Raw genomic sequence first — 21,741 nt, 5'->3', positions numbered from 1 at the left:
TTTTGCTACAAGAACTGTAACCCAACACAGTGGTTTGTCTTGGCAGGGAATCAAAGAGCAGGCCGGTAGGTACAGTGTTAGTCCAGGACAAAGAGGGCATTGTTGCAGGGCGAGCTCGGCTCTCCCACCGTTGCTTTGCTTTGGGCTTCCAGCTACTCTGTGTGCAAAGAGGAGCACTGACCGGCATCTAGTCATCAGCTTAAAAAAGGGAAGGACGTTAAAAGCAGTCGCTTTGCTTAGTTCTGTCTGTTGGACTTCACCGATGCAGGGTTGCATCTATTTTAATCCCTTTCTACTCCCGATGTATGTGAAGAGCAGGTCTCTGGTGTTTGCAGAATCATATTTACAATCCTCATTGAATCTTTTGCCATTATTGTCAAGGCTGCTGAGAAAACCATGGAATTAGGAGTCTCCCTGACTCCCAAATGGTTTTTTCATCAGGACAAAACGATTTTCTGTTGCTATTAAGCCACCAGATGATATTCCACTGCAATATGCCATCATTGCAAAATGCTTGGACTTGTTAACTTTCAAGAGAAAGTTGCCAAATAACAATGTTAATATTAAATAAGAGTTACAGTCACTCTGGAAAGCTCCAGTTTACACTGATTTTGTCTGAAAATTGCTGCAATACTGTTGGAAATTGTGATTTCTGATTCCATTCTCACTGTTTTACACTTCTTTTGTGCTACTATTGATCAAGACTGGTTTTGCTTCAGGCCTCTTCAGCGGGTGGAAGGAGGAGGAGGAGGGGGTGGGTGGTTTCTCTATAAAAGACACCACTGAATGAAGTCCCAAAAGCAGCGTATGTGGTTGTCGCCACCTTTGTTGAATCCGACGGGGTATGACTGGAGAAGCAAAACGCTTCCATATGCCTGTGGGACACAGTGTGAGCTGCTGCGGCCAGCAGGGCCTGGCTCCCTCTGCTGTTTCAGTTCCTGCTGCCTGAGGATAATGACAGAACTGCACATCCTGTTATTCATATCGCACGTTATCACATAGCTGCATCTTGGAGGCTTTTATGATACAATCGGAATAACTCGGAGCCCGTTAGGATTTAAGGTGCTACGCAGTTTTTAACATCATCTTATATTAAGTCCTTTTACGGCACGCCATTAAATGAATAAGAAAATAAGTTTTGCCAAGAGTTTAGAGCTGACCTGGTTGGAAGCAGTTGCCCTCATGGGGACTGAAGTGCGTGTCCCAGTGAAGCAGAATGTCACCTCCAGGTTTCTGCTCAGAGAAAGGAGTAAGGTGTGAACTGATGTGGATTTACGGTGATGTTTAAAAGTCAAGACGTGTGTGAAACCAGCAGTTTGACGCTATTGGTGGGAAACTTTAGATGTCATACACTTTACTCCCATTCTCAGTTCAAAACTATTCTAAAGTCACCACAAAACTGCACTCATTTCAGATTCTGTTGGAGTGTGCAAGCACAGCAGAAGTAGGCTTCAAAGCAGAGAAAAACGTTGAGTTTTAGTACTCAAAAAGGTTTGATTTACTGACTGAAAAACTGTTAAGATGTTTCCCCCCCCCCTCAGGCCTTCACCTGTGTAAGTTCCAGCTTCCTCTGTTCACACAGTGATATGATATCATTTGGCTCAGTTGTCTGTATAAACCTGAAGCCCTTGTTCTTAGTTTGCTCTGTGTGTGGCCTTTTGAGATGAAACCGATGATGGAGTTTTAAGTGTAGTTTTGTTTTTCTTCCCATTGAGAATTCACTGAGAGTTTGGTAAAGTGGTGCAATGTGTGTTTGTCGGCAGCTGGACTTCATCCTCTTTCAGTCTTGAGTAGATGATGCGAGCCTGGGCATTTGGGCTCCTCTGAAGTGCTTGAATGCGAACCTTGAATATGAAATGAGTCGCGTCCCGGCTCCTTATTGACCGGAACATTATAGAACCCAAAGCATGCCCAAACGCTTGACCTCACTGAAGACAGGACCGCCTGTTTTTTCTACAATTACAGACTCTAATAGCTAACTTTCCCAGCAACCGAGTCGCATGCGAGACGTCAACATCACGGATGTCATTTGAGAATATGGAACCGAAAAAACCTCTGGCTTTTTGGATTTGGTGGATTAGTCTGGTCAGGAATCTTATTTTGGTGTCCCGTAGAAAAATCTGCGTTTCCTCTGGCGTTCTGTCGTGTGTTTAGATGAAGGTTTCTCATAACATTTGTTAAAAAATAATAAATGTGCCCGACAAGCAAAAAAAAGCAAAACCTCAAAAAAAAAATGACCATCACGATAAAAGCAATCATCTAAAGTGATGCTGTGTTTTTTTTTTTTTGCTTATCGCTGCATCTTACTCGGCTGCTTTGGGCACGCTTCAGTGTGCACAGCACCATAAGAAAGCATTCTTTCAGCCTTGTGGACTGGGTCATTTAAAATGCAACATCAGACACTAATTATCCCAGCCAAGCGGCCGTACCCCAGACGGCATGTCACTGTGTATTAATTGGCTGCACCTGTCTCTTGTCATCGGTCAAAACCGGCCGCATGCTCGGTGGGGGGGGGGTGGGGGGTTGCAGAGGTCAAGAAAGCGTTCGGCGCTGCGTTTGTGCAGAAAAGTGCCTGAGATAATCCAGTTGTTGGCAGCGGGTTTGTGTATGTTTTGGAACTGCCAGGTTTACACATCTCTGGCCCACTGTAGCATGCCTGCCTCATATGGGACACTTGCCTGCTGGAAACAGTTCCAGACGTATCGAGGATGTGGAGGTTATGCTTGAAAGTGAATAAGAAGCCAGCAGAATGGCGCTTGGACCGGGATCAATGTCAACACTGGAGAAGGTGCACATTCACTCGGTACTCTCAAACAAGCACATTATCTAAGAGGAATAGAAACTCCGCGGCTAAATTTAACTGTGATATTCCACAAAATTAACGACTAATCAGATGAAGGAGAGCGTCTAGTCCGTCATCGGGAGGCAGATGAATAGTTGTGAAAGGGGAAGCTCGGTCCACTGCGTGGGTAATGTGTTAGCCTGGATGGCTCTGCAAAGTCATGCAGATTCCTGTGTTGAGGTTGGATTCCTCCTCTCCTGCTCACAGTTCTCCTTGGCTTTTGACCAAGCCATGGAGTGCCCCCCGAGGGGAGTTTCACCCAGCCGCCTTGTTATTCCAGCACATTCATCCACATCACTTGTTCAGTCATTAGACTGGATTGAATCCACCGTAGCAGCGAGAATCTGCTGCCTTCCTTGTGTTCTCACTCTAAACAAGAGTTGGGTGTTAAATTCTACTTTTAAACACACATTTGACTCGTCTGAGTTACGCTGGAGCCATGTTTAAAAGTTGATTTACTTGATTTTGTCAGTATTTACATTTTTTAAAGTCAGCCGAAGGTCAGGTGGGATTAAAAAGAATTTCCAAAAAAGGCAAGTACGCGTGCTTGTGCGTTTTGGAAAACTACTGAATTTTTGATGAACCATACAGTCATCACTGCACTATTTTTAAGGTTGTCAAATTCCTGTGTCAGCCTCAGACTCCTGCCAGACTCTGGCGTATTTAATGCGAGGTTCTGAATCATAAGAGAGCACTTGGTCTACTGCCAGTCACCTCATATGCTTTCTTTATGAAAAGTTAATCATCCACAGCTCTCTGGTTTTCACATTTTTTTTAATTTTCTGAAGGAGCGACAGTAGCTGGCAGCCACCAAGTCGACCAAAGCTGCCAGTGCTAGTGGGGAGCTACAGAGAGGACTATAATATAAGTAGCCTTGCCAGTTTACAGCTACTTATCTATCTATATCTGTAGCTGATGAGTTCCTCTCAGACCTCTGATTGGACTCTTAAGGCTCCTCTCCTGCTGGTAGATTGGCAGAGAGATGAGTCGAGGATGGAGTGTCCCTTCTCCTCGGTCATTGCAGGAAAGGGATAGATACAAGCAGACTCACTCTTTGCTCTTTATTCCCTTTTCCAGCTGTTGTTTTTTTTTTTTTTTTTTTACCAGCACTGAATAAGTGTTATTCTTTACTGAACCTGAGTTACCAATGTTAACTGCATTTGGACCGGGTTGTGCTTCTTACAGAACTAGCTTGTTTCAAGCTAGTGAGTTTTAGAATGAAATGTTTATCTCAGGGAGCTTTTATTTCTGATGCTTGACGTTCAAATGGAGCCCCGTGGCTATCTGACTTAGATTGGATCAGGCAGCAGAGCTGATCCGATCCAGCACCAGCTACCAGGGCTGGTGCTGGTGCTGAGTCAGAATAACCGCGTCTTCCTTTGAAGATGAGGGATGTAAATACAATTTGAAACTAGAAAATGAAAACCTCCTGAAACAAACAGATTTGAACAAATTCAACTAAAACATTATTTCTAGATAAATTCTATTAAACTATATGAACCAATTGGTATTTTCGTGTTTACTTAATTGAATAGTATTAGGATTTGTTCCATATCCATGTGGTTTAATTTAATGGAAATTGACTTAAAGAGGTTTTGTTGTGTTGTTTTTCCATCCATCCGTTATCCTCCACTTATCTGAGATCGGATTGCGGGGGCAACAGGTTGCAAACCCAGATTATTCCCCTCCCCTGCAACATTCCTGGTGGGGGATCCTGAGACGTTCCCAAACCAGAGGAGACATATAATCCCTCCAGCGAGTTCTGGGTCTGCCCCGGATTCTCGTCCCAGTTGGGTGTGCTGGGATGTGCCTGGAAAACCTCTAAATGGAGGCAACCAAGAGGCATCCTAATTAGATGCTTAAACCACCTCAGCTGACTCCTCTCAAGGTGGCGGAGCAGCGGCTCTACTCCGAGCTCCTCCCTCTATCTCTAAGGCTGAGCCCAGCCACCTTCTGAAGGAGACTCGTTTGGATCCACAGCCTCATTCTTTCGGTCACCACCCAAATCTGTGACCATAGGTGATGGCTTGAACGAACGTGGACAGAGATATTTGTCTGCAGCGCTCTCAGCTCCCACAGAGTGAAGGTAAATCTTCACTAATTTAACGCAGAGAGTAGCCCATACCTCTGATTGTTCCGCATATTCCTGATACTGCCCCCAAGTGGCAGCAAAAGGCTATAACTCGTAGACGTGTTTGAGAACATTATTGATCTGGCGTAAACTGAAAATGTGCAAATCATGTGAGGTTGAAGCGATCAACGATCGACTGCTGATCAACAATTGCTGCCTGGTCTTGATAACAGAAAGAAAACTAGTGGTAATAGTGATAAATGCTCATCATGTCCCATCTTGAAGTGTTTTTTTTGTTGTTTTTATCACGTCTGGCCAGATTTTAAAAACTCAAAAGATATTCAAATTACAGCTATATTAAATAGAGCAAACCTTCAAATCCATATATTTGATTGACAACTTTGAAGGTAAAGAGATTTTCTTGCCAAACAACTAATCAAGTCCGTTGAATTCCAGAGAAATTATGAAGCTCCATTCTTATCATGCATAGATCTTATTAATAACCAAAACGCCGGCATCAGCAGTGATTAGGTTATGTGTTCATGACCATTACGATAAAAAGAAATATAAGCATGACTGTCCTGAAAAAGGGGGATTTGTTGTTCCTCAGTGTGCGGAAACAAAATGATTTTCAGGTTTTTGATGTGAAGGAGGAAGCTGCTGAGGCCTGAGGTGTGTCTGAGCAGGTGGTGTCGGGGCATTTCCTGTCCCTTCTGGCCTCTTTCTCTTTATTGCCACCAGGGCTGTTGGGCTGATTATTTGACTGTTGCCATAGATACGTCTCTTGTTTTCCGCGTCGCAGCATGTCAAGGCAGGCAGAAAATGATCACTCAGTCCAAGGCGTTCTTCACTGAGGAACAGAAATGTAAAACCTCACCTCTCGGTCCTGGGAACGCCTTGGGTCACATTTGTAACTTCACTCTTTATGCAATGAATAATGCCATCATTCTCACTTTTTCTGGCTTAATCTGTGCTCATTTTGGTCTGTTTTTGCCCTTTGTATTATGTTATTCCTACACATTAAGTTTGATGTTTTAGAATTAAGATCAGACGTTTGATTTTGACGGCTTTTACCTTTATTTGAGTGCTACTGAACAATAGAAAAGCTCTCAGAAACTGGACAGAGGAAAAGAAGGGAGAGATGGAGCAACAAAAGCTAATGGTGAATAAAACGCTCTCCAGTAGTTCTGTGTTTTTGGAACGGCTTTTTCTTCAGCAGACGTTGCAGTGATGTCTCGTACCTGAATATTTCTCCTTGTATTCTCGTATTCATCCGGTCCAAATCTTCACTCCAAACACGATGGTCTGCAAGTCGCCAGGAATGGACATTCGTGGTTCCATCCCTCTGTGATAAAACTAGTCTTAAGTTTCGCGGATCCCCCACATGTAGCCAGTGAGAAAGTGTGATCTGACATTTTGGTGCCACAGTTTGTTAAAGTGGAAACAAGAACTGCTGTTTTTTTTCTTTTTAAAAGCTGCGCTTTCTGCAGTCTGAACTGTGTAATGTTCCCTCTCCCTGCGCTGCGTATTCATACTTTACACTCGCTGCGACGGCTCATAACCACATGAGAGCGAAACGTTCCCGCCGCTGAAACTTTGGTGTGTGTTTATTTATTTAAGAAGGGACAGTGCGCATCGATTAGAATGAGTGCCGGCAGATTTTGCCGTGCATTTGTCGGCTCATTTTCATCCTCAGGCCCTGACAGGTCGATAGCAGAAAAAGTATTAAAAGAAACCACAAAGCACATCATCATGATAAGAAACCAGCTGAGGGAGAACATACAGAGCGCATGAAAGATAAAACTGCATAAACACAGACAAAAAAAAACATGCACAGATTAAACATTATGGCAAAAGCAGAAGCCACCACTCTAAATTTGAACCTGTTTGATTAGCTGGCAGCTACCGTTTACAGGTGTGGAGAATAAAAGGATGTAAGATGTAATGTTCCTTAGTTCTATGTTGCAGGTGTGTGCTAATTGATGATAAGACTGACTGCCCAAAGGCACTTTCTCTGTGTGGTACTTTACAATCCCCTCTGGTTACAGTTCTGGTGGATACGTTTGACCAAGCCATGCAAAATGTTGCAATGCTAAAAAAAAAAAAAAAAGAAAAAAAAAGTTGGATTGTTGTATAATATTTAATTAAAGCAGAATGCAATGATTTTGCTTACATTATAACAATGCTGAAAGTGAGACATTTTACTTTTTCATGACAAATATCAGCTCCTCTTGAATTTGATGGCAGCAACACGTCTCAAACAAGCTGGGACAGGTCCATGTTTACCTCTGCGTAACAACTGGACCACGAAGCCGTGCTGTTGGAATAGATGCAGGATGTGGTTTAACTTTGTCTTGCTGAAATATGCAAGGCCTTCCCTGAAAAAGACGTCATCTGGGTGGGAGCAGATGTTGCCTGAAACCTGTTTATACCTTTCAGCATTGATGGAGCCTTTCCAGATGTTAAAGTTTCCAGTTCCATAGACAGTAATGCACCCTCCATACCAGACTTTTGAACTGAGAGCTGGTAACAAGCCGGATGCTCCTTCTCCTCTGTAGTCTGGAGGACGCAGAGTCCATGATTTGCAAAAAGAATTTCAGTCATTTTTTGTGACACAGTTTTCCACTTTGTCACAGTCCATTTTAAATGGGATTTTGGTCCAGAGAAGACGGCAGTTTTTCTGGATCATGTTCACATATGGCTTCTTCTTAACATGATAGAGCTTTAACCTGCATTTGGGGATGTTACGGTGAACTGTGTTCACAGACAATGATTTCTGGACTGAGGACTGATTTCCAGGACAGTATTTCCAGGGCAGAACCTCTGCCCATCTTAATTCCTTAGAGACTCTGCCTCTTTAAGGTGCTCTTTATATTCCTAATCATCTTACTGACCTAATTAACCCAATTAGTAGTACACATCGTTTGAACTATATTGAAATTGGAGATCTGAACGACCGTATCAGCACTTTTACTCATGTTTTCCCATATTAAGAAACTGTGTTTCGATATGAGTTTGACTTTTTATACAATATTTTTAGGAGCTGTTTACATGTTTACATACATCTGTTTACGTCTTCAAACAGATTGTAGGGTGGTCTCTCCTGTTTGTGTCTAAGTAAGAGGACTGCATTGATGTAGAACTTTTAGGCCAAAGTAGTTCAATTGTTCCTTTATATAATGTACATTTTGCTAGATTTGATTTAATTCTATTCACACTTTTTTTTTAAATTGTATTTTACAAAATACAATTTTGTACCTCTGTACTGGTATTTTCCATGTTGTTAGATACTTTAGGATGTCATTTGCAAATATGTGCTCTTTTACTTTGCACAAATCCCCAGTCTTATGATGTTCTCTCCTATAGTTGGTTGTTGGATCGTGACGGATTAAGACCCAAATACATAGAAAAACTGGCCTTGGTTGAAAAAAAACCCACAAAATTTGGCTTTAATTCTCTTTTGGACATGTTATCATGATTTGAAAGCATCTTACCTCAAAGTAAATCTTCAAATTTGGGCAATCGCTGCCTCGCTGACGTAATGTCCGTGTTATTTTTTCCAACATACTGCAGCTGAGTGTGTTTTTAACAAAGAATAAATTAGTCGTGTTTAGTTTATATGTTGTTTTATATCTAAACGTTAGAGCAATAAAATCAAAACAATTTCTCCTCATTTATCCCTCCTTATCCCCGCCATTATCTGGAGCTGTGACGAATAGCCGCTCTATTTAAAGTATTGAGTTATTTTGACCGCTCATGCTTACAATATTGTAAATAAAATGTGCGTCTCAAAGAAGACGTTTGTTGTCATTTCTTCCGGACAAAGCAGAGCACACAGATTGAGTATGACTCTGCCGAGCGTTTCTGCTCTTGGCAACGCTGTCTGGATTCGGCTGTATTCTTTTTTTCTTCTTCATAACGGTAGAGGACTAACAACCCTATGTCTGACTGATTCCTCATGCGTATCCTCAGAGGAACTGAGAAGGCTAATAAGGAAGAGACATGACATCAAGTCAGACACAGCTGTTGATATTTGCAGAGGCACTTACAGTTAAAATATCACTCGGTTTGATGCCTCTCTGCTTTTGCTGCAGACAATGGCGGAGAATTAAACAAATGTAACACGAGCTACAAACAGAAGAGTCCAAGCCGCAGATGAAAGGAACGAAAAGAATATAAATGAATGTCAGTCCAGAGAAGCAGATGTAAGAAACAAAAGCAGCCATTGTTTGATCTGGAGATGCCTCACATGTTTCTAGGCCAGGGGCCCAGACTCAGCAGCTTACCTGTGCTTTGTGGCTCTGCAAGTGAATGGGATCAAATCAGACCTGTCAGGCAGTAGAAAAATATTATTATTTCCTAGCATAACATTTCTGCTCGGCAACTGGCATTAATCTGAGTCATATGAAAGGGAACAATAATCAGCATTGATGGGCTTGTTTGAGCTGGGCCACTTGCCCAAAAGGGACAGTACCTTGAGTCAAGGAAGCCAGGATGTGCCTTGGCCTGCCTCTGTCATCCAGTTCAAGCTTTTATGAGGGAGGCTGACCACAAGCAGCCCCTGTAATTCTTAATATAGTGCCACTTGAGCAAAGGAAATATAAAGTTTTTATTACTGCTGCTGCTAACGGCATTGTGCATTTCATGTATTATAGAACGTTTCTGTAGTTAACTGCACACAACCAAAGTGTGTTGCTCTGTTTTATAATTAGATTAAACATGCATGGGTTTAAGAGGCGGTGTGGACATGAGTCAGATGAGTGGCACTGAAATGAAGAATCTGAGTTGAAACAAGAATAAATGATTTAGATAAACAGACTTGCTACTCTGTTTTGACATCAACATTCAGCGAATAATGAACATGTTTGTGACACATTTTTTGTTTAGAACTTAAAACACATGGTATTGGACTTACCTTAAAGGGGAAACTGTCTGTATTTAGTGGGGACTTGACTTTCAATCATTTGGACTAGACTTGATTCTGTTTAAATGTGACCTTTAACTCCATTGTATCAACCTAGAATTAGATTTTCGAGTTATTGTTCTTCACTTGACCTCCTCTCTTGCTTTTGGATTTATTGATCTTGAGTTTGGACCTGATACTTACTTCTCTTGACTCTGGACTTGTTAGTCTGGACCTAAGACATAATGCGGTCCTTACTTTGGCCTTGACTTGGAACTCTACCTGCCACATGTGAGTATTCACTCGGCACTTACCTGACTTGAGACTTTTTGACTTGGGACTTGTTGATCTTTAGTTGGTTTTGACTGGGGACAGGGCGTCTTTACTTGGGACTAAATTCTTAACTTGGGACCGGTTGTGCCTAACTTTTTTTTCTGACTTGAATTTGTTCGTCTTGACTTTCACTTGTTATTGTGTTTTTTGGGACTTGTTGATCTTTACTTGACACCAGTTGGTCTTCCCTGGTTGACATGGGACATGTAGGTCATTGCTTGAGATTTGTTCCTCTTGACTTGGGACTTCCAGCCTCCATTTGGTCTCAACTTTGGACTTGTTGGCCTTGACTTGAGACTTGGTTATCTTGGTTTGTAAAGATTAAAAACATTCAAGGGACTTATGTTTCTTTTTGTAGCAGCAGCAGCAAATGGAACCAAAAGGATTTCTCTCTATGTCAACCCTCTTGTCATTTGCAGATGCAGAAACTGTTATAAAATAGTTACATGTGTCGATTTCACAGTATTAAACAATGTTTCTCTGCTCACAGTGAAGAACTACGAAAGGAAGCGCGCCAACTGAAGAAGGAACTACAGGCCATAAAGCAAAGGAAAGAAGAAAGTTTAAAACCTGCTGCAAATGAAGTCAAGGAGGGTATGTGCTTAGCTTTTATTTCTCCTTGTATACTCATGGGTGTTTACTTATTGGTTTTCCATGACAAACGATACAAGAGTGCCTTTATAATGATGTTTCTAAGTACTCCTCCACTGCTCCGTCTTTAAGTGTGAACAAAGTCTCTAAGAGGGTGGTCCGGGCTACATTCTCGGCTAATGTGCACCACGACAGACAACCCTCTGATTTACTCAATTAGTTGCAGAAGTTTATTTTTTCCCCCCAAGGGTCTGCATTTTTGTGTTAAAGCTTTCTGAAAATTGCATGGGTAAAGATTGTTGAAACGCTGCCACAGTTGCACATCAAACCCGTTGTGAGTTTGTTAGTTTGCAGCTTTGGCCAGTGTGATCCTGTAAAAAGCTGACCCCAAATCTCCTCGGGGTCTTCACCACACTGCAGTCTGTCATGCTGCTGTCAATCTTTGGATTTTTTTTTTTTTTTTTTTTTTGCTGATGCTGAAACACATTTTTGAAATTTACAAAAACCACTTTAGGCACAGAGGTTAGCCTCAGGTTGTGTGTGTGTGTGTGTTGTTGTTGTTGTGCAACAACACAAAATAGCTTGCAGGGGGTTCTTCTTGGGCCAGCCTAACTGTGGGATTACCACCAGCCAACATTTATAGGAGCCCATGGGCTTTTGTTGCTCAAACATTGTTTTTGTCTCCACCAACACTGATGGTTTTATGTTTTTAAGCACAGACGCTGAGCCCACTCTGGACTCACTGCTGTTTTATTCAAGATTTTGGGTGAAAATGACCAAAATACAATCATTTCATTGTACCTTAATGCTTTGATTACCTAAGACTTTTCTTTTTCTCTTCCTTTATATGTTGCTCTTAGTGATTATCGTATTAAGTTTATGTCTCTATGAACATCCAGGAAGCAAATAGCTTAAGCTCCCCAACTATCTTCCAAGGTATTCTTGTAAAATGACTCTTCCAAAGTCAATGGTTTTGTAACGCCATGGCAGTTTATCCAGAGGCAGTTCCTCATTACATTTCTCTGTGAGAAGAAAAAGTTGATTCCATTAGATGGAATTCGTAGAGGTCATGGGCCAATGACCACTGCAGGGGAGACGGATGTCTGCTCAAATGCTGTAAATTTTAAAACTCTGCTTCGCCACAGACAAACACGGTGGTGAGGGTTTGTTTAATCTCATCCCACTGGAGAAGCTGCAGAGCAGACAAAGCTGCACTCATAGTGGGACTCATATTGACACCAGCACTATTTAAAGCTGAAATCGTTCTGCTGCTTTAGCTCTGACGTCTTGGTGTAGGTCAGGTTCTGGTCTCATTTCGCTCACATGCCTTTAAAACTGGTCAGTACACATTAATGGTTGAAAGATAGATTACATACAGACTGAGACAGAATATGATATCCATTTGTTCAATTTGTTGATGATTTTGATTCAACTAAAGCTTGATAATCTGGCATCACTCTCTGACAGATTATACACGAGGCGATCTGTGGAAAGATCCTGTTCATCTGGTTTGTTAGAAAACAACCAGTTCTGCCTTGAAAACAGACATTAACCACCAACTTCCACATTTGTCATGGTTGGTCTGCGCATACATGATAGCCTCCTGTTCAGGGAGGGGCTTTGGAGGCAAAGCTGAAGCACAACAGACGGGAAGAACCTCCAAGTTATAAATGTTTAAGTTTTCCAGTTCACCTTTTTACCAAGATTGCCAAGCTCCAAGTTAAAAGTTATATTGTATATATGAAATTGCACACACATAATCAAGGTAGTGTTTTTTTTTATATACACATGTAAATGTATATATGTGTGTAACTGACCATCAGCCAGGTGTGAGCACCTATAAAAGCAGAAGTTTAGTCAGTTTGCTGATCTGGAGCATTCAGCTGTGTGTTATACACAATGCCAAGGAGGAAAGACATCAGCAGCGATCTTAGAGAAGCAACTGTTGCTACCCATCAATCTGGGAAGGGTTATAAGGCCATTTTCAAACTATTTAGAGTCCATCATTCAACAGAAAGAAAGATTATTCACAAGTGGAAAACATTCAAGACAGCTGTCAATCTTCCCAGGAGTGGACGTCCCAGCAAGTTCACCCCAAGGTTAAAAACTCAAAGAGATACATCTCAGACTCTACAGGCCTCAGTTAGCATGTTCATGACAGTACAATTAGAAAAATACTGAACATGTACAGCTTGTTTGGAAGGGTTGCAGGAGAAAGCATCCTTCATCTAAAAAGAACATGGCAGCACAGCTCAGGTTTGTAAAGTTACATCTGAACAAACCACAAGACTCCTGGAACAATGTCCTTTGGACAGACCAGACCAAAGTGGAGATGTTTGGTCATAAAGCACAGCAGCACGTTTGGAGGAAACCAAACACAGCATATCAGCACAAACACCTCATACCAACTGTCAAGCACGGTGGAGGAGGGCTGATGATTTGGACTTGTTCTGCAGCCACAGGACCTGGGCACCTTGCAGTCATTGAGTCCACCATGAACTCCTCTGGATACCAAAGTATTCTAGAGTCAGATGTGAGGCCATCTGTCCCACAGCTAAAGCTGGGCTTAAACTGGGTCATCAACAGGACAATGATCCCAAACACAGCAGCAAATCTACAACAGAATGTCTGAAAAAGAAAAGAATCAAGGTGTTGCAATGGTCCAGCCAAAGTCCAGACCTCAAGCTGACTGAAATGCTGTGGTGGGACCTTAAGAGAGCTGAGCAGAAACCAATGCTGCAAACCTCAATGAACTGAAGCAACGTTGGAAAGAAGAGTGGCACAAAGTTCCTCCACAATCATGTGAGAGGCTGATAATGTGACACAGAAAACCATTACTTCAACTTATTGCTGCTAAAGGTGCTTCTACAAGCTGTTGGATCATGGATTATAGCTAGTTTTTCACACACTGCTTCTGCATTTTGTCTCAGTTTTGCTTAAATAGATAATGACACAGTGTATGAAGTCAGTTTGTGCCCAGAGCTCATCCCACTCGTGTCAGCAGTTGCCTATTTGGCTGGCAAATGTATGACATTATGTTTGATTTGAGAGAAAGCCAAATAGTCACTTCACCTCCATCTTCATCCCTTAATTTACAGCATGTTCCTGTCGTCTAAATTTCTCTTTCTTGACATGACGGCTGGTTTCAGAGCCAAAAATAAGAGAGCCATTCTGAAACCACTGTCACTTCAGTGCCCACTCAAAACAGTCTCTTCTCCACTGAGATATTTTACAGGTTCGAGCCTGTGTGTTCTTTTTATATACGCTGGTGCCCTGTCGGTCGATTTAGGAGGGGCATTTCAGCAAATTGACATTTTAAATGCAGCTACACTGATGAAGATTACTGCTAAATCTACCATTTGGCAGTTTTTTACATGCTTAGTTGTATTTAAAGGAAGCGTTTGCAGAATTGTCCTTTATGAGCTGCCTTTTTTATTTTTATTTTATCATTTTATATGCTGTTGATCTTCATGACAAAATATTTGATGTGTCTTTGACTGAATATGTTGCCTCACAGCTTGGCACTGTGCTGCTGTGACTTCTCTTTCAAAACTGGTGAGTGTTTAAGAGAGAAAAAGAGCCTTTTGTCCCATAGAAGCGCTATTTGTCATTCACAACAGCCTTCGGTTGCTACAACATCAGCAGCTTGATTTGTTGCTCGCCAGAGTTCAGGTGACAGGAGAGGTGGAGGAATGCAGTTAGAAAGGCCATCAAACTCAAAGATAGTAGTTACCGACAACAGCTGGAGAGGAGTGATGTGTGTTCCTGATGCAGGACCTCAGGGCATCATCAGTCAGCGTCCAGCATGTCACAGTCTGCAGTGGGGGAGGCGGAGAAGCGGGGTGACGGAGGGATGGATGGACGGAGATCACTTGCTGGTCTCATAAATCTAAAAGGAAAAAGTTTCCCCCTGAACCAGCCCAGCAGTCTTCCATGTTGACACCAGAACAAGTAGGGATTACGTGGCTCGTCAAGTTCAAGAGTTCTGCTTGGAAAAGTCATTGATTGCTCATCATCAATTGGAAGAAAAGCTGCAAAAAAGGAAATGTGAATGATTTCATGAGCTGGTCTGAAGTGAATAAACTGGGCTGCATAGAGTCGCTGGAGGGTGGGGGTAGAGGCCACGTGGCTCCTGGCTTTCACTCAGTCAAAGAAGTAGCTGTTCTGACAGGAAGCAAACCTCAAGGAAAGATGGTGGACATCTACAAGAAGACTTCTTATGGAATTACTTTCAGCAGCTGTTGAGTCCCATCATTTTAATCAGATGGGAAGTCTTCTTCGAACCAGGCAAGAACAACCTCAAGCTGGCGTGTTCAGCTTTTGGTCAATTGGTGAAAGTCAATCACACGATAAGCCGGCCAGTTTTTGATACGTTACGATCGAGTTGAAAATCAGGGAGAGTAACATGAGGTGAAGATGTTCTCTTAATGAAAGCTGAGTTTCAGGCAGTTTCAGGGAAATTAAAACTGCTACAACTAATTAACATGAACTAATGAACGACTCTGTCCGTCAGGGGCAAATAGTTGATATTTAATTAAGCACATTTTTCGTAACAGAGCCAGAGTTAACTGTATTTATTATATCGATCGAGTACCGTAGATTCATTTTATCTGTGTTTTATTTATTCTTTATTTTGGTTCCAATGCCCGAATCCTAATTGCTATTTCAGGTAGTGTACTTGCATCATTTTTTAATTATGATGTCATCATTACTGTGACTTAAACTGGTCTTACAATAGCAATCATTGTTGTTGCTATTTCTGGGTCAATACATCACCCAGATGAAGGCGGCTCTTGTCACAGGCCTACTTATCTGTAGCTGCATAAATACCCGTCAGATATGAATGTAGTATTTTTATTTGTGTATCATTTTTATCTTTTGTGTAAACAGAGTGACTGACGACCTACATGAAACATTCTAGATGGTTTCAGTTGTCTCCAACAGCTTTTTTGGGGGGAGTTATTTCTGTTTTCTGTGCTTTAGCTGAGCTTTAACGGCACGCCATCCCTCCACAGTCGTGTCCTCTGAACTGCTCATGATAAAGGGCTGCGTAAATAAACTCGCTCATAGCACTGATGCTCGTACCAGAATGAGAAGCAGCAGTCGGGTGTTTACTCTGTTAGATCATGTGTTTTGTTGCCTCTGAATGTGTCAGAACGTCCAGTCAGAAGCAGCACAGATCATCCAGTGAGGTGATGCCGTCCCGAGCCCTCGCTGTGTGTGTGTGTGTGTGTGTGACATCACAGTTTGTTGTGGAAAGAAAGTGTCTGTCCAGCCAGCAGACTGTGCTCACCGTCTGCCGCCCTGTGACCTCACAGGCTGTGCGTCTGAGCCTGGAGGTTTACAGAAGTACATTAACTGCATGAGACACCGACGTCTGATTGTCTCTCCTCTCATTCGTGTTGAAAGAAGTTTTCACACTTTACTTCAAAAGAGGACAGTCGGGTGGAATTTTTTCCTCAGGATCACCGTCAACACGGTCTGGTGATTCTGCCCGTCTGCTTGCGCAGTTTGGCTCACAGAGCTTATTTACTGTTGTGTTCTCCAGTCTAGTGTCCGCTTGCTTTAAAGTCTGAGGAAGCAGGAGGTCATCCGTCTCCTTCCGTTCCATCAACGGTTTAAAACTGAAACTAGTTTACAGTCATAAAACACCAGGAAAACTGCGAGGCTAAGATTTTATATGAACATTTCAGAAGCTATAACAGTAGATGCTGCAGCCAGTGATTGTTTTATTAATCAAACAGTATATTATCACAGATTATTTCTCTGTTCATCCATTTGTTACCAGTTTAGTGACTTTCACAGCTCCCAGATCAGGTGAATTAAGTGCACATGTAGTGCAATGCAAGAGTCTGGTCAGAGTTTTTGTCAGTGGAAAATAGATGAGTGAGTAGAAGATGCTGTATATTGATCTCCAAAAGTCTGAATCAGCATTTTAAAACCAAGGTTAGTGCATTATTTTTGTTCTTTAGGTAGCTGCATACAATCAAAAAAGAAAGATTTCATCAAGGTAGCTCTGTTTTCAGCAAGCTGTTTCCTCAGTTTATAGGAAATGTGATTAAGAAGTGGCGGATTACAGGAACACTGGAGGGGAATTTGAGGTCTTAAAGACCCAGAGATCATTTCTCAGAGGGCTCATCATACAAAAGAGCTAGAAAGGCAAATTGATATCTATGTTTGGCTGTGAAAGACTTTCATAAAGATCTGTTCTACTATGCAGCAACAGCTACAAATATGCACGAATAGGGCTGTAGCACAGGAGTAATCAGAAGAAAATGTTAAAAAAAAATTCTTAGGGGTGCACAACTGTGCGTTTTTTCAGAAATGTTGATATTTTCCAACTAATTCTGACCGATTGCTGATACAGATATAAGACAATCATGCCTCTTCTTTAAAGGAACTGGCACATTGTTATTTGTAGTGGGCCCAATTTCACAGTCAATGAGGGGGGAAGCATCAAATCAACTTATCCTACTTTAACAAGCTTGATCGTCTCCCAAAAATAATTGCAAAATTACCCACCACCGTGCCAAGTTTGACCTTTTCCTGCATATGTTACATATACTTCAAGCCACTGATGACAACAATTATCCTCTATCCCCTGTTCTTATCCCAGAATCCAACATCAGAAGTTTGTAAATGAGCCTGTAAACAAGCCTGACACGTTTTAGTAACAATTCCTGGGGACTAAAGAAGTTAAAACAGAACTTTTTAGCCACTGTGAACAACAGTGTGTGCACAGTGGCAGATTGATCACGCTTCAATCAACATTTCATTGATTGAGAGAGGAATGGATTAAAATGAAAGCTAGAAATCTGATTGTAATGTCACACTTTCTGTAAGACAAAAGGACAATGGGCCTCATGCAAGAACACTTTCATATGAAGGTCTCGTACGAACACGCCACTCAGATTCAACAAACGCTCTTAACTTCGGAAAAAGTGTGTAAAAAAAAAAGTGTGTAAACACCAGCCGTGTGTATTTAAGTGCACGTGCATGAGGATAGTAAATTTGCATACTCCACACCCAAAATAATCCCATATAAGGCTACGCTTCCTCTCTCCTGTGCCAGGAAATGTTGAGTGTTGACTCATGAGAATGGCATCAAGGCGCAAAAAGAACAATTTATTTTACAGGAGGGAGGTCTTCTGGCATGTTGTCTGCCTGGGCTGCTTCAGGTAGTGGGAGACCCTCGTTCCTGGCAATATTGTGCATATCGCAAATGCCAGAATAATTTGTACTTGTACGACAGCGTGTTTCTCTCTGGAGTTGTGGCTCTAGCAAACTGCATATTTGCAGCAGCACAGTCCTTGGTAATCTAAATCGCGATGCCAGCCATTTGTCTGTCTCCGCAAGGCTATCTACACGATCTCAGAACACACGCTCTCTTCCAGGAGCCTGACGCGCTAAGGCATCCAAAAGTAGCAAGTCAGCCGCTGGTTACACTTTCCATTGACCTTGTTATATCCAGAGTCAAATTAACCTTCAATTAGTGCATAATTTAAGTCAAACAGAATAAAGTCAGCATAATCATGGGGTATAAAGTATATATATATATTTATGATTGCTTCAAAGTAATTAAATATATAATCCATTAGTCAAGGAAACCTGATTGGAATAACAGCAGAATATTTTAAGTGACTCCTACAACAGGTCTGGATCACTCGAAAATTCTGTTTGTACCTGAAAAAAAACTTAGAATACGAAAACACTGGGAAATTGCGCAAATTCTCTTAAATCCCTCGTACACACAACTTAAGAACAAATCTGTTCGTACGAATGGTTGTTGCATGAGGCCCAATGATCCTAAATATGCAATAAAATCCATAATAAACTACCTCAAGAGGACCAAGCTGAAGGTTTAGTAGTAGTCCCAATGGTCTTTAGGGCTTAATTCAGTGCATGAAAGGCAGCTATACTCAATAAATGAGTCAAAAACAACCCAAACAAGAACAGAAAGAATGGATTTTTTTGCCACGGTACGTGGGTTTTGTTCCTCGTCTCTCTGTTTTTGGATTGTCTTTTCGATATCCATATTCCGTATTTAGATTTTAGCTTCAGTCCTGTTTTTGTACACAATTTAGAGCTGTAAAAGATGAGCATTTTGTGTTAACGTGATGCCTTTTGGTAATCAAGTCATCTGCTTTTCACAGTTACATAAACTTTGCTCAACCTCTTTGCTGGTGTCTCCTCTTTAAACCTAAATGGGCCTTTCTTTTCCTATCCAGCGGCCATAATGTAGGTCATCTCTGAGCAAGACAAAGTGAGGGGTTATTAGGTCGCGATGTTGCAGCACATCTTTGTGAAAGTGAGGGCATGTCGATCTGAAACGATGGGACTGTTTCTCATTAACGCACTCTATTTTCTTTCCGATCAATCACCGGCCTGTTTTTAATATCTATTCTGTGATGTGCCATTAACAGAAAAGAATTCTAATGATATGGGAAAACTATGCCTCGAACATCCCTGATTGAGCTATTTTGTCTACTCCTGCGAAACCACAAATGTCGGTTGACATCGTGTTTATGTTAAAATGGGAAAAAGTTCAGAAGTCTCGGGGCTGATTTTCTCAACCTGAAAAAAACATCCGCAAATTCATTCAGTTGCTGCCGCAAAACTTTCAGGCCAAAGTAAACAACGATGGAGACCCTCTGGAAAACGGAGTTTCTTTGTCACTGTCACCAGGGAAGAGTGAAAGTAGATCGAATACAGCCAGAATAAACATTTTTACTCCTGTATGATTAAAAAAAACCCATCGAGAGTCATTACCATCCTTCAATCGGTGAGTCAGTGGCACATCATATTAAGAATTCTGCAATTCTGTATCCATTGTTTTCATAGCAGTGCCAGTTGGCCTCTTTAACGATGAATAGATATGCCGGACTCCACAGTTTTTGAGGGATCTCAGAAGTGGAGCGAGTTTAAATATGGAGCCGTGGTATTTGTTCATTTGTTAAAAATATTTATTTGATGTAAAAAAAAAAAAGGTATTTATATATTTAGAAACTGAAAGTCTTGAACTTGCACTTTGGAAAACAAAAACCTTTTTTTTTCAGGGTTTTTTGCATCATTTTGTTTTCTTCACTTTCTGATATTTTTGTATACAGTTGAAGCCCCTTTTTTACACTCTTTTTTTTTCTAACACACTTAAATTCCTTTTTTGGTTAATAAATTTGACCCGACATGCATGTTTGTATTTCTTGGTTTGATCAAGATTTTTTCCGAGAAAGAATTAAAATTCCTTTGACTTTAGCTTCTTTCTGAGTTTAATGATGTTTTGTACTGTAATCTGATATTAGTGTTATTAATAAATGGGGCGTATTTTTAAGTAATCGGCAGTGGTTTCTGTCTTGTCTTTGTGAAGAAGAGAAAACGCCAGCCAACGAGGCCGTTGCTGAGTACCTGGAGGGAAGAAAGAAGTACGAAGGCCTCAGGAAGCAAAAACTGAAAAAGGGAACCAGAGAAGAACAGGTAAACAAAAAGAACTGCGGCCGTTATTTACTGACATTCAATCATTTCTGCAGTTGGATTTGAGATTCTGTAATAAAATAGCTAAAATGTATGTTTTGATCATGTCGGACTTGGCAGACGCTGGCCCTGCTCAATCGCTTCAAGTCCAAGCTGTCGTCAGCCATCACTGAGGGTCCAGAGGAGGACGCGGAGGAGCTGGCTGAGGACGACGACAAAGGATGGTTAGTGAGCCCGACTGCATTTTACACAAATAAGCAAAACATTCCTCTCGTTTCTGTCTTTCTCGCATCCAGATGTCACGTAGTTGTGCAGCCTTTTCCATCGATTTGACCTGCCGTTGATCGTGGTGTTCGTGGATTTAGCGGAGTTTAGTTCACAGCCTCTCCCTAACCTCAATGATTCACTTGGTATCAGTAATTTAGGAGTAAATAAGTCATTTAGAAAATTGAGGAAACTTTCTTCCTTGGAGACGCTACAGTGCATCAACATACTACATTTAGAACTTATTTAAAGCCTTTATAATGCCTGTATTCATCAGTCATTAGTATGCTTTAGGGTCAGTTTTTTACCTGAAAGGATTCCTTGTTGCCTTGTAGTATCAAAGTCATTTGACAAGAAGTCGCTGAAGCAACAAGGGCATAAAATCTTCTGCATTAGACAATTCCCTGTAAATAAATTTGCTGCGTGACAACAGTAGTAACTGTCTTTTAAAGCTTTGATTTGGCACCAGGGCTGACGAGTGACACAAATACTACCACAATCTGTGCTGAGTCCCCTGAAAATGGGCCACTAGTTTAGATTGCAGACAGATATTAGCTCCTGGAGAGTTCATGAGACATTTTTACAAACAGTATATTGTGGACTGGAATGTTCAAGCATGACAAGTTGGTATAAAAGGCCCTTTTTTCACAGCCATTATTGCAATGTGTCATCCCTGTTGCCAGACACTGTCATGGTTGGAGTAAAAGAAAATGTTTATCATGATAGGAAGAGCAGCATCAAAGAGACAGTAAAATACAAAAATCCATATTTGTACCGTCTGTCAGATCCAAAGCTTCTTTCAGGTTCTGATAAATGTGTGTGAAAGTTCAGGTTGCATGAATGTGTGTGTATGTGTGTGTTAAGTTTGGAGTTTTAACTGGAAGCCACCAGATTGGCCATCAGGAAATCAACCCTGACGCTATGTTTTCCTCTCATATTCTGTTTTTCACCAAAGATCTCAAAGTCTTAACTACACAGAGTGAGGGTTTGAAATGAATACCATGTGTGTGAATCGGAGCAAAGTGTCTGTGTGCGAGAGATTTATAATAACAAAACCTGTAGTTGCTATTAGTCTTGAGAAGCGCTCTTGAAGTGTAGTCTGACTGTGTGTGGGGGGCCCCTAATGAATTTGCGAGAACCCTCAGCTGGCGTTTGGAGCCTCTCCTGGCCTGCAGACACCTCGGTGTGCCAGGTAGGGTGAGAAGGGAGGGACTGGGCCAGCAGCAGAGCACTCCTAGAAAAACACCAGTGGGAAGTCTGTGCCACTCT

At 41.5% G+C, this 21,741-nt stretch overlaps 1 protein-coding gene across 1 annotated transcript in view; it reads left to right on the top strand.

Annotated features, from left to right (window-relative positions):
• The window catches only part of cwc27 (CWC27 spliceosome associated cyclophilin), a 36,935-nt gene that overhangs the window by 8,564 nt on the left and 6,630 nt on the right, over positions 1 to 21,741 (top strand). Inside the window, exons 11-13 of the mRNA XM_072371887.1 lie at positions 10,640 to 10,743; positions 20,105 to 20,211; positions 20,329 to 20,432. Coding sequence (XP_072227988.1) covers positions 10,640 to 10,743; positions 20,105 to 20,211; positions 20,329 to 20,432 — 315 coding nt within the window. The remainder of the gene's footprint in view (positions 1 to 10,639; positions 10,744 to 20,104; positions 20,212 to 20,328; positions 20,433 to 21,741) is intronic.

Source organism: Leuresthes tenuis, unplaced genomic scaffold, assembly GCF_036924035.1.
Source record: "Leuresthes tenuis unplaced genomic scaffold, fLeuTen1.0.hap1 SCAF_19, whole genome shotgun sequence".
Lineage (NCBI taxonomy): Eukaryota > Metazoa > Chordata > Actinopteri > Atheriniformes > Atherinopsidae > Leuresthes > Leuresthes tenuis.
The sequence above is the reverse complement of the archived record's forward strand: the minus strand, read 5'-3'. Positions and strand labels throughout refer to the sequence as shown.